General features: G+C 52.5%; 1 protein-coding gene across 2 annotated transcripts in view; it reads left to right on the top strand.

The window, feature by feature from the left end:
- Window positions 1-927: 927 nt before the first annotated feature.
- SEZ6L (seizure related 6 homolog like) overlaps window positions 928-13,298 on the top strand; it is a 167,567-nt gene continuing 155,196 nt past the window's right edge. For both annotated transcript variants that reach the window (XM_053929081.2, XM_053929080.2), the window contains exon 1: window positions 928-1,141. In XM_053929081.2, the coding sequence (XP_053785056.1) occupies window positions 1,048-1,141 (94 nt within the window). In that variant the 5' untranslated portion in view covers window positions 928-1,047. The remainder of the gene's footprint in view (window positions 1,142-13,298) is intronic.

Below are 13,298 nucleotides of genomic sequence, written 5' to 3'. Positions count from 1 at the left end.
CCACTACTTCCATTTGCAGAGAAAAGTTGCTGAGAATCAGGGCAGGGCACCAGTACTGTGGATGAGGGTGGGCCTTGAACTCCAGCTCAGATGGGGGGAGGAGGATGTAGCAGGGGCCAGGGGCTGGGCGAGAGGAAGGCTTGGCTGGCTCTGGTGCCCTGTGGTCAGCGGGGACTTGAAAGATGGCTCTCAGATTGAAACATGGATACGTTTTCACTCACAGTCTCTGGCTGGGCTTCAGAGGGGTAAGCAGCCCTCGGGTGTTGGATGCACAATTATGTGGCCATTTGTATCTTTCTGGGGAGATCGTCAGCTCTCGTGAGATCCATAGAGTTTGCGATTTTCTAGGTTATGGGGACTCACTTCGGAAACACGGGAGGGCTGGCAGGGAAGATGGCTGGTTGGGGCCCAGAAGGGCCTGGGAGGGCTGAACGGCAGCGGAGAGAGCTGGACGTGGGGTCCGCCAGGAAGGCTGGACAGCGATAAGCTCTAGGCCGCCCACAGGCTGAAGGGTGCGCTGTGTGTTGAGGCCTTCATGTCACCGCCTGGAGAATGGTCCCGACGCTCTCCAGCCTCGCCTCGCCAGCATGGGGCTTCTGTGAGCATCCGCTGAGAAGCAGCGCTCGGCCCGCAGGACGCAGGGGGAATGAGCGTTAAACTTTGAGGGGCCCACCGGCCGGCGGCCAGAGGCGGAGGCGGGCACCCAGGGCGGCCCCTCTCCCTCGCTGCCCGCCCGCCCGCCAGCCCCCTCCCTCTGTGCACTCGCTCGGTCCCAGCCCCCTCCCTCCTCCCGCTTGCTCCCAGCTTGCTCGATAGCTCACCGGCTCCTCCTCACTCGCCCGCCCGCGCCCAGCGCAGCTCGGCCGAGCGATCGCGGCGCTGAGCGCGAGTCCGCCTGGGGGCTCCAGCGGCTGCCCCGGCCCGCGGCCCCCTCCCTCGCTCCCGCCTTCACTGCCTCGCACGCTGCCTCCCTCCCGCCCTTCTTACCCGGCTCCCGCGCTGTCCGCCCGCCCTGCAGCCCACGGCTCCGCGCCCCCCGCAGCCACGATGCCAGCGGCCCGGCCGCCCGCGGCGGGACTCGGCGGGATCTCCCTGCTCCTCGCTCTGCTCCTCGGGAGCCCCACGGCTGCTCTGGAAGGCGGTAAGCCCCAGGAGGGGTGGGGCTGGGGAGGGGGCAAAGTTGTAGTGAGTATGGGGCGGCTGGGGGTCCCGGCAGCTCCGGGCCACTCACGCACTACCCACTACCCGCCCGGATGGGCAGCTGGGGTGGCTGCCTGAATTCGGGGCAAGGAACCGCGTCCCCTTGGCCCGGCGGATGGGAGTGTGGAGGTGGGGATGTGTCTGCAGGACTCCGGCGCTTCCCTGCTTCGGTTGCCGGCTCCGGTCTTCCCGGCTGTGGGGCTGACTCGCCTTTGCAGCCCCAGAGAACCTCCTTGGAGTAGGGTAGCCTCCCAACCCCAGATTCCCGGAGCTCCCTGCAACCGCACCCGGGGCTGGGTGCCAGGCAATTCTCACCCTTTCTGGGAGAGGATGAGGAGGGGCAGCAGGTTCGCCCTGAAACTGAGGACTAGACTCCAACCGCGCGTCTGGGGTGGGGGGGCATCACAGCACTGCTCCCTCCCACTCTAGGACCTCTTGCCTTCCTTTGGTTCAGTTTGCCCCAGGGACCTGGTTTTAGGACGGATCTCAACCAAGGGTCTGGAAGCCGAACTTGGGCGTGGCTTTTGCCTAAAGGCCATTTGAGGGGGCTCAGGCTTCCCAGAACTGGTTGGGGTGTGTGTGTGGGGGGGATCGGCGGCGGGGACAGGAGGTGTTAGGTCACAGTCAAGAACCTGGGCGAGCTCCCCACTTAATGCTCCCCCTGCCTGCCTAGCGTCTTTAAACACTATTAAGAATTGTGTGTCGGGGGGCAGAGGGGTGATAGTTTCACCCACCACGTGCTCGGCGGTCCGGAAAGGGGATCCACGTTTAGTGGAAGATGGTAGTGGCTTCTTCCGAGACCTGGAGCTGGACCCTCTTCTCCACCCCGCTGAGGTACCCCAGAAGAATTTGGGGAGGGGCGTTGAGATGGAGAGATGAGCGCCTAACTCACCCCGAGCTAACCCCAGGAGCTTGCAGGGTTTGACCAGGTCTCTAGGAGACTCAAGAGTAGAGGGCAACGCTGGCAGACCACCCTGTCTCACCTTCGGAAAGGTCCGACTCCCTGTCCCAGAAAAGCGCTCCTCACGTGGGAAAAAGCGGGCGGTGGCAGTGTCTGCCCAGGCTGAAGACCGGCGGAGAGAGCACACTCTACCTAGTCTCCCATTTGAACCGCCTCCACCCGGAGTTGGGGGACAGGTGGTGCCCCTTCTCCCAGGGCAGTTCCGGCCCCCTGGCGCGCGCACCTGCTTTCAGCACTGAAGGCCACGGACAGCGCTCGGCTCCCTGGGCCCTAGCTCTGGGTCCTTCTCCCTTCAACTCTTCCCCAAGGCCTGGAGTGCCCTCCACAGCATAAATCAGGCATTTTATCTCCCACCCCCTTCTCTTCAAACGTGGAGGCTGGAATGCAGGGTGAAGAAAAGAATTCACCACCTTTTGTTTAACAAAGCATATCATTAGAGCACCCCCCACCCGCAAATTGTGAGACAGTAATATCCACAGTTTACACAAGGTCTGGGTAGTTTCTCTGGGAAAGATGAGAGCAGCGAATTGGTCTGAATAAGTCGTTCCCACCACAGCATGCCCTTCCTTAATTAGCTATCTCTTTCCAACAACGGCTCCATGGCCTTGATCAGAGTCCAGACCCCCCTCCCACCTCGCTCCCCACCTTTCGAATCCCTGTTGTGACTGACAAACTGAAAGCCAGTGGCTTGCTGGCTTTTCTGAAGCGACCCTGCCTCCGAACACCTCTCTTCAAAGCACCACCCTTCAGGCCCACATTGAATTGTTATCCAAGTAAAGGATTTCAATGTCCTGTTTCCGTCCCTGGCTTCAAACACCGAATGTGTGTGTGCTAATTTTTAAGACATTTCATGTTGTTTCTCCAACTCTGCCCTATGGCTAGCCAGCATATTTTTTAATAAACTTCAAGCCACCGCCAAATTAAACTCAACCCATGTACTGCTTCCGAAGGCTCGTTAATAACCATGTTGTTCTGACTCTGAGACTCTGAGTCATCAGGAGAGAGTGAGGCTGGCCAATGAGCTTTGCCAGTTCTGATGGTGCATTTGGAAACAACTGACCTTCCACAATAATTCTATTTTTACCGTGGGGCCCAATTCCACCGGTGTCAGATGGAGAACCATCCCTCTGATTCTGTGCTGGAAGCTAGCCCTCCCGTTTGCCGTGCAGCAAGGGAATTTGTAAATACTTGAAAGGGACTTGTTGCTACATTCTCATGCAGGTCACGTGACTCTCTGGGCCATTTTTGCTGTAAGGCATGAATAAGTATAAAGTGTAACTTGTTTTTGAAGAGGCTTCTTATTGTCTAAGATATGCACATGGGGAATAATTGCAACTGCGTGCTCAGACTGCAGAGCCTGTGTATAATTTCTTTTCTTTTTCTCTTGAATTAATAAAGCAAATTGAATAGCGCTCATACTTGCTGTTTCCTCTCGTCTCTAATGTGCACTGTTGTTAGATTCACTTAAAGACCATTTTCATTATGGATTGGCATCCTTTTCCACGGTGCTTCAGCTGCCCCTGCCGGGGACCACCTCATCTAAGCTTCAGGGATTCTCCTTGTGTTCGCGTGGCTAGGTTAGACATCAGAAAAATAACGTTGTGTTCCTTTCCTCTCTCGTCCAAGGCACAAGGATGTGACTTGGGCAGAGTGACTTGTTCTCTGGTTTTGCTTCCAAGTTCTTTCCTGCTATTTGAAAAGCTCTTCAAAGGGCTCAATTTACCGGTCCTCGTATCCAGTGCACAATTCCTGCAACACGCCAGTAGTGCAGACCTTCGTCAGGGGCGCTCAAAGCTGTTGTTGGTGACGGAGGGCAGAAGAGGTGAACTCTGACCTTTGGAGCCACCAGGTGTGTGCAATGCCAAAGGTGAGCAGAACGGAGCTCTCACAGCTTGGAGATGGCCCCGGGGTTGCCTCTACCCTCCCTATCTCTGCTCAACACCACCAGCTCCTATTTCTCTGAGATAAATTATTGATGATAGGATGTTTGCCGTGAAAAAGAGGAAGGAGAGGTGGAGAGAGGGCAGGAGGACGTGCCGAGGAGAAAGGCATCATTGGAATACAGAGTTCAGCTGCCCTTTTTATGCATGCGGGTATATGGTTCCTTCAAGGAGCCAAATTGCAAAAGCCCAAAGAGGACTTACAAGGCTGTTCTGGGGAGCTTGGCTGAGCTGGGCACTAGAATTGGAGTTACAGGGTTCTGGTGCAGGCAGTTTTGAGTTCGGAATCAGCATGGTCTCGGTCGGGTCCAGCTTCACTGTTTATGAGTGTGTGATGTTCAGCGGGATTACCTCCTCTGAGCCCTCATGTCACCAGCTGCGGCACACGGGTGGGGGCACTGGTGGTCCTGGCCTGGAGGGAAGGCTGTGACGATTACACAGCGCTTCCTTGCAAGGTGCCTGGCATGTAGTAGATGCTCAAGTAATGTTTGCTCCCATTTCGTCCCTGCTTTTCAAAGAGCAAATTTCCCCTATTCGTAGGTGCCAAGGAAGGAAATCTGCGAAATTAGTGTGGATTAGTGTGGAAACCAGATGTTGCCGTGAATATCTGGATGATTTAGGCCAAAGTAGAAGGGGTGGCCGTGGGGTAAGTGAGTAGCTCCAGCACCTCTCTGCTGCCTGTGGCAGGTGAGAAGTTTCCATTGCCTGGTGCAGACTCTTCCTTTCCAAACTCTCGTACTGTATCTCTTTGAACCTCAATGTTACCATCAGGAAGCAGCGTTCGGGGTATCGGAGGGGGAGGATGGAAGGTTAATGGTTGGAAAGAAGATGTAAGAAGAGAGTCTTTTGGAAAAGACATCTACTCGTTCATTCATTTTTTCAACATTGGTGAGCGGGCCGCAGGCCCCGTGTTGGGTGCTGGAGACACAGAGTAATATAATGAGGTCCCTGTCACAGTAACGGCAGCCAAGCAAGAGAGATCTGCAGGGGACCTTGCTGTGTGATCCGTGCTTGGGAGGGCGATATCAGAGTGCTGTGGGATCCCACAGGTGGGTGTGTTCAGTTCTGGCCAGAGGTGGTCGGTGGAGGAGTCCCTGAGTGCGTAGCATTTGAGCTGGCCCTGAGGGATGTGGCAGGGACACCCGCAGCCAGAGGGGAGATTTCCACAGTAGTGAAGATCCTGAAGAAGGCTTCACTTTCAAAACACACCACACACCCGTGGAATTTAGAGAGGGGAGCAGGAGTGGGTGGGAGGGGAAGATGGGCAGGCACACGCGCTCACACCTGAAACAGACCTCCAGCCCTGCGTGCCTTCCTTGCGTCCCCTGGACATCGTGGGCTCAGAGCTGGAACAAAGCCCTGGGAGCCGCGGTGTCGCTGTTGTCCACTAGAGGTTGCGATGACACCGAGGGAGGCCTCTCCGGGATGCCAGGCCTAGAGGCTGAGTACAGACCGCAGCGCACCACCCTGGGTAAACACCACTTTACTGGATTTGCATATTTGCATAATCCTCTGGTTACAGTAGCTCCTCAGAAGCAGCCCTATGGTGGTGGTGAAGGTAAGGGGTGGGGAAGAACAGGGCTGCTTTTAGGGGACAATAAAAGGATGCTGAATTCCGAGGAGGTCAGTGGACCACGTGCCATAATTTACAGTTGCCCCTGGACCACACGGGGTGGAGGGCGGTTAGGGGGAATGACCTCCCCACCCCACTGCGGTCAAAAATCCAAACATAACTTTTGACTGCCCCCAAACTTAACTAGGAACAGTCCACTGATGATCAATGACATAAACAGTCAATTAACACATGTTCTGTTTTTGTGTTATACACTGCTTCTTCCAGTAACGTTATAGAAAACATTAAGAAAATAATCAAGAAGAGAAAATACGTTTACAGTATGTACGTATTTATTTTGAAAATCCACATATAGGTGAACCCTCACAATTCAAACTTCAGGGAGGTAGGTGCTGACATGAAAGGCTGGCCCCCCAAACCCTCCCCCAAGTGTCTCTTCTGGGCTTGTTATGAGAGAGTGACAAAATGTGACGCTGCTCTTCGCCACTTCGTGGGCCCTGCGCTGTGCCGGGGGCTGTCCGCGTGCCCACCCTGTATTCACTCATTTGACCCTCATCCAGCCTGTCAGGTGGTGTCCCTAGACGGTCCAGACGAGGAAGTGGAGCCCGAGAAAGATGTCATGGCCAACCGGTTGATGGGGTCAGGATTCAAACCCAAGTGTGACTGCCATGTCTAGGGCTGGAGCGGGCAGGTGTCCTGTAGCGGTGGCCAGATGGAGAGCTGGTACGAGCTTGGGGATCAAGGTGGCATGACTGGACGCTGAGGGGGGAAGTGTTTTCTCATCCAGGGCAAAGGCCAGGTGTCACAGGCCAGCTCACCGCAGGGAAAAACTGGGCATCCCCCCCGCACCCTGAAGGCGTCCAGGTGAAATGTCCTTCTTGTCTTACTCATGCTGATCCTTCAGCCTGCGTCGTCATCCTAGGGGGCCGTACGTGGGAAGGAGTTCAGAGAGGACTGGATTAAACTCCCAGCTGGCTGACTTCAGCAGCACGCTCTTGCACGATGATCTCTCTGAACCCGTCAGCCTCATAGGCAAAGTGGAGGGCCCGTCGCCCTGGTGAGACTCCTGAGGGTGCTCAGCGTGTGTCCATGTGCGAGGCCCACAGCCCCCGCTCAGTAAACATCTGCCCTTGCGGCTGCTAGTACTCATCGGGCGGACTTCAAAACCCGGTCCCTGATTGCCTTTCTCTGGGAGACCGTCCCTGGCCTCTTTCCTCTCTAGGTCAATTATGCATGACCCACTGGGCCCTCCGTCACATTTTCTGTCTCCATTATGGGTGACGTACGCCCTGAGAACACACGAGTTACCAGTTACCATATTTTTTGGACTATAACACATACACCCCCAAATTTGGGAGGAAAATGGGGGTGTGTCTTATAGTCCAAATGTAGCTTACCTGGCTCAGTGAGGCTGGGGGCGGTTGTGGAGCGGGGTGCTTTTTTCCCTATTTTCCTCCTCTAAAACCTAGGTGCGCCTTATGGGCTGGTGCGTCTTATAGTCCGAAAAAACATGGTATATGCCTCCCTCCCACCAGACAACAGACTCTTCAGAAATCTCAGCTGAATCTTGGTCATCCGGGTCTTTCTTAGCCTGTGTCTAACCCAGCCTGTGTGCTCAACCCACTTGTAAAACCATGTTAGATTGCTTTTCATCTTAATCATAGTGGTGAGGAGGTTTAATCAGAGTCCTAAGGTCTGAATTGAATGGCCAGCTCTTTCCCCTACACCTGTGTGGTCTTAGGCAGCCTGTATGAGCCCAGGTCCTCATCTGAAAAATGGAAATGATAATAGTGTTGCTATGAGAAAAAGCAATGAGATCATACATGTGAATTCTACACACTGAAGAATTCTACCCCAAAAAAGAGAAGAAAGAAAAATTAGAAAATGAAGGAGAGAAATACACTTTGTAAAGAGAAAAAAAAAAACACATTTGTGCAAACCCAGAGCCACAAGACGGGCCATTTAATGGTCATCTTTCTTTCCGAAGGCATGTTGGCTGCACTTATTTACCCCGTGGCTTAGCTCTTTCCAAAATAGAAACTTTCTGGGCACGACCAAGTTGTAGAACCCTCCTTCTCTTGGGTCCCTGGCAGCTGCCAACATGGCAAATGCACAGCTGAAAACTGAGAAAGTTCAGCAAAGTGAGTAAAAACTCGGGCTTTAGAGTCGGAACAACCTGAGTTTAAATCTGTTGCTTTCCGTTAGATGCGTGGCCTTGGCAAACCACTTGGCCTCCCGGACCTAGATCGTAAATCTTGCGGGGGGTGGGGGGTGGTCTATGCTCTGTCCACTCCCCAGGGCTCTTGTAATTGGGCAGGGGGGGGAGGCATTGATATAGACAGGGTTTGCAAATAAGAAAAAAAAAATGAAATAAGGTACCGTTCCTGGCGCCTGTAATATTAATCAGACTGTAGCAGTTCTTCAAGTTCTTCAGGGTCCCCAGCTGCCTTGGTCCTCTTCCCTGATATTTTCATTTTATTGAGGAAAGAGACCCAAAGACAGGAAGGCACTTACTTACTCAAGGTCTTATTGCAAGTGAGTGGCAGAGCGAGGACTCGAGCCTCTGACTCCTGGCTTCTGACTCCCATTCTACAGGGTGCCCCTCCTGTTTTAAGGACAATGGGATCCTTGCTTTCCTTGGGGATTTCTGCATGTTCTGAGACCCAAAGGGATGTGGCAATGAAGGCCTTAAGGGCATCTGTCTCCATGAAAGCCACGCATCCCTTACTGCATCAGGCATCAGGGGCATACACGCTGTGGCTGTGGCAGAGTGACTATGTGAAAGGAGCTTTAGTAGAGGCCAAAGTCAAGCCATAGCTCCCTCCCCTCCTGACGGGGCACCTGAATTTTTGAGACACCAGTGAACCAGCTTGCACCTGGGAAAGGTGCCATCCAAGCAGATGGCTCAAGTCAAGCAGGCAAGAGTAAACCATGGAAGTTGGGGGAGGTGCAGGTCCCAGGCCAGGTGCCCCTCCTGTGCTTCCTTGATCTCACGTGGGTCAGGAGAGCGGCTGATTGAGAAACCCAGCAGGAATACCGGGTGTGAGAGCCAGGGAAGGGTCACGTGAGGCATAGATGGTGTGCTCAGGGCCAGCCTTGGGCAGTAGTTTCTGGACACCAGGGATGACCCAGGGGCTGGGGGTGAGAACAGGGTGGGTGGGTACAGCCTAATGTATGGGCTCTGGAGCTTGAGACAAGTCTTACGGAGAAGAGAAATGGCTGTGAGCCTCCAGGTGACAGTTTCCTTGTCTGGTCTCACCCCTTGCCAGTTTGGAGGTGGACACGAGCCAAAGCTTAGCATCATAAACCGGTGAGTTCAGGATGCCGAAATGGAACATTGGTCTAGGACCAAGAACCCAGCTTGGCAAGGCAGTGTGTAGCTTAATAAAGAATGTAGACGCTGGAGTCAGAGATATCAGTCCCAACCTAAGTGTGTGATCTTAGACAAGTCACTTCACTCTGAGGTGATGGTGGCGGAGGGTGATGACGATGATTTCCTGTTATTGTTGTTACTCTGAGCCGATCTCCCAATTCTCACATCACTGCTGGCTTCCAAGAGAGGGACTGTGATGTCTTTTGGCTGTATAGAACAAAGACACCTTCAGAATAGTTCAAGAATAAAAAGGCTTGCTCGTAGAGTACCCCAAATGTTGGGTCAAGGATGTTCCAGGGACTGGCTCCTCTCATCATTTCTATCTCACGGCATCGATTTCTCTGTCATCAGTTGCTTCTGGCTGCCTATCCACTGCCTGCCTTCTGCTCACTCACCATGGATCCCCCTCATTACCTACACGTGGGCTGTCCTGGCTTCTCCAGCTCAAACTCTGCACATGGGCAGTCTAACACGGGAAACCACGAGTCGCACGTGGCTGTTCAATATTAAACCTGAATTAATTAAAATTAAATTAAATTAAAATAAGAGCTTTTTGGTCCCACTAACCACATTTCAAGTACTCAGTTGCCGTGCATGGGGCAGTCCAGAGAGAGAACGTTTCCGTATCGACAGAAAGTCCTCTTGAACAGCACCGCAGTCTGGCATACCTCCCAACACTCGACATCTTCCTGGTTCAGATTCCTAAGAGGTCTGCTCTGCTCAGGTAATAGGTTGGCTGTTCGTGCTGAATCCGATCATCGGTGTGGTAAGCGTGCCATGGGGCACAACACAGGGCCACTCAGGTCTATGCTCTGGGTGAGTAATCACCGCTAATGACATTTCACACACTTGCTCTGCTGGCCTTGTAGTTGCTTGCTCAACCCTTTTAATTTGCTAGGAGGTGGCTCCAGAACCCTGTTGCCAGTCCATCCATATTCATCAAGGTGCCTCACTGATAAACACAACCAAGGGAGCTGCGAAGAATCACAATGTGTTGTAACTGAGGAAGGGTTTTGTCCCCCTTCCACGCAGCACAGTGAGACTCTTGGGGTCAGGGGTGACTCATATTTCCTCTCTATTCTCAGCTGTTTTGTTGAATGGATGAGTGAGTGAATGAATGAGTGAATGAATGAATGAAATGCATTCTTTGGCCATGTATGACTCAGATTTGGGGGGCACAAGACACAAAAGCATTTCCAGAAACTGCACAGTCTTTACATCATTTGGGTGAACTTGACTTAGGAAAAAATAACTTAGGATAGGAGTGTGTGAGAGGGGTTGCCCTAAACTGGTATATTTAGGTAGTAAAAAATGATCCATCCTCTTTGAAAATCAGGCTGGAGTAAAAAGGGAAGAGAAGCTTCCAGAGAGGGCCCCAGGAGTCCTCCCTCTCCCCATGAAAGGTCCATCAGGAAGGAGAACAATGCGTTTAGGGGCAATTATGGGGCTCAATGGGGGAACAGGATGTGCTTTTTCAAGCCCGGGGTTCCAGGCACGGTTTTAGTGGCACAGCTGTTGTATGACCTTGTGGTTTCTCCAGAGCCTTATTCTTATGGAGACGGGGGAGGAGGTGTTTGAAAGAATGCGCTCAAGAGTCAACTTGCAGAGAGGAATGAGGCAGGCCCAATGGTGGATCCTGGCCGAGCCACTGTTGTGTGGTGTGTTGTGTGATGCTCGAGGAAGTCCCCGAACCAGCTCAAGCCTCAGTTTCCCTGTGCACAGTGAGAACCTAATGCTTCCTCGGCCTGGCTGCGCAGGGTGGGTGGTAAGAATGCAGTGCATAGGGCCGCCTCCTAGCACAGCTCCAGGAGGAGCTATTTTTACACTGCAGTGTATGTGAATGGCTGCCCCAAAGGGTAAGCAGTGCACAACCTCTGCGGCAGCCCAGGACGTGGAAGTCCCCGCCCCCCCACTCAACTGTAAAGTGATTAACAAAGGCAGAGGGCGGGAGCACCTTCAACTGCTCATTCCCTGAAGTCTTCTGATCAAGCTTTCACCTCCGCAACCCCCTTTAAAGTAGGTTTACCAAGTTGTAAAGTTAATTTGGGCCAATCACCTCGGAAATTAATGCAAAAAAAAAAAAATCAGGTCTAGTTTTCCAGGGCTTTGGGAAGGAAAATTTGCCTAATTTATGGCATAAATAAAAAATGATATGTTGAGTCTAATTTGCATACTTTTACTTCCGTTGGGGTAAAAACAACATTTTCTTGTTGCCTCTGCTTTTAAGGAAAGTCTCAGATCTCTTTTGTTAATCCAAATATGTACGTTTAAGCAAGTCCCTAACCTCTCTAGGCCTTGATTCCCCCAGCTGTGAAACGAGAATGACAAATGGACCTATGTCACAGGACTGTACTAAGGGGTCACGGGCTGACCTTGTAAAACTCATAGCATAGTAGTTCGGGCACAGTAGGAGCTCAATAATCCCAGTAACATATATAACATGATAAGTATATCATCACCATTCATTACACATGCATCTAGCCCTACCCTGGCTGTCATTGGCACGTCTAAAGGGCGTGGTATCACTGTGCACCCAGCCCGGGGCCCAGCCCCAGCGCCAGCCCAGCATGTAGCAGGTGTCCAGTCACGGGATGCACGAACAGAGGGTTTGTCATCACCACTCAGCACTTTCCCACGGACGCAGGTATTCAACGCCTTTCTCCCCTTCTAGGCTCTGGCGTCCTCCGAGGCTGGGAGTATGTCTCACTTGGCTCTCAATCCCCACAGCATAACAGTACATCTCACAGGAGCTCAATCGATGCAGAGTGGTTGAATAAATGAATGCTGAAATGTAATTATTATTAATTCGTGTGCGGGAAACGCTTGTTAGTAACATGCCTGGTTGTCTTCCTCACAGACTAAGAACTCCTCATGTCTGTGTCACCAGCGTCTAGCCCAGAGCACGGCATGGGGGTGGGGGGGGGCAGTCAGCGGGTGCTCCTTGGCGTAGGGCCATGGGCAAGAGCTCAGAATTTAGAGTCCCAGAGACCTGACTCTGACTCCCAGCTTTCTCCCTTACAGGCCGCCTGGCCGCGGGCAAGTGGTGTGTGCTTCATGGGAAAAGGATGCGCAGGAAAGATGACTGTACTTCTTTCATCTAGTCGATAGGAGACACAGTCAAGGAATTTTCCATCAAGAGCTTAGCCCCATACCTGACACAAATTAGATACTCAACAGAGATACTACTATGAATAAATGAATGAGTGGCCTTTCCCAAGAGCCTTGATAGAGGAAGAGGGAGTCGGGGTATAGTAACCAGCTGGAACAGAATTCGCTATTGCAGGAGCCCCCCAGCTAAAAACGTTCTGTGGGAGTTTGGGGAGGAGCACCGAGTTTACAGCAGCCACATGGAGAAGCTGCTTCCCAATCTAAGGTATTCGGTTATCTTGGTTGGTAAAACTGAGGTCCCAAGGAAAAGGCAGGAATCTGGATGGGTGAGTCCATCTGTCAGTGGCTGGTGTCTTAAGCCCAAGGTCCGTCTGGGATCAGCCACATAACCCCAGATGAGGAACTGTGTGGGTGTGGCCTGGTCCTCCAGGGAGCCCTCTCACCGCTTCCAGAAGGCATTGTGTGTTTCTCCGTCTCTCCCCCAGGCTCCTTCCTGCTTCCAAAGAAAGTAGACAGCTGGAAAGGCTGAGACAGAAACAAACGCCTATAATGCACGAGAATCTCTGCCATGGCTTCATTTATAGAATCTCGCTTAACTGTGAGCAGCACTACAAAGGTGATTATTATAGTCATTTGATTATAGACAAGGAATCTGAGGCTCAGATGGCCAAACAGTGGTGGGTTAGGGTCATTCATTCATTCATTCAAGCGTTCATTTTTCTTCCTTTGAGAACTTCCACTTTGCCCCAGGCACTTGGTAGGAGCTAGAGATACAGAGAAGAATAAAATCTATCCTTGCCCTCAAAGAATTTAACATCTAACTATTCTTCAAACTCAGGTATGACTCAAAAATGCAAATTCTCTCTCCCCTTCCCTCCGTTCTCCTCTGTTCTCCTCCTCCTCCTTCCTCTCTCTCTACTCCCTCCACCCCTTCCGCCCCCTCCCCGTGTCTTTCACACAGACGGCAGCTCTCCCCAAGCACCCAGGGCTGTGTGTGATGAACGCCCAGGGCCGCTGCCTGTAGTCCGGGTTGATACCTACACAAAGCAAACTGGTTTGGTCTTACCCACCTTCATTTCTAGGGGGGAAAAAAAAGTGACACTCTTTAATAGGCCTAATAAATGTGTCACTTAAAGAGGACCT

This window comes from Desmodus rotundus, chromosome 7, assembly GCF_022682495.2.
Source record: "Desmodus rotundus isolate HL8 chromosome 7, HLdesRot8A.1, whole genome shotgun sequence".
Classification (NCBI taxonomy): Eukaryota; Metazoa; Chordata; class Mammalia; order Chiroptera; family Phyllostomidae; genus Desmodus; species Desmodus rotundus.
This window is presented reverse-complemented; position numbering and strand designations above follow the sequence as displayed.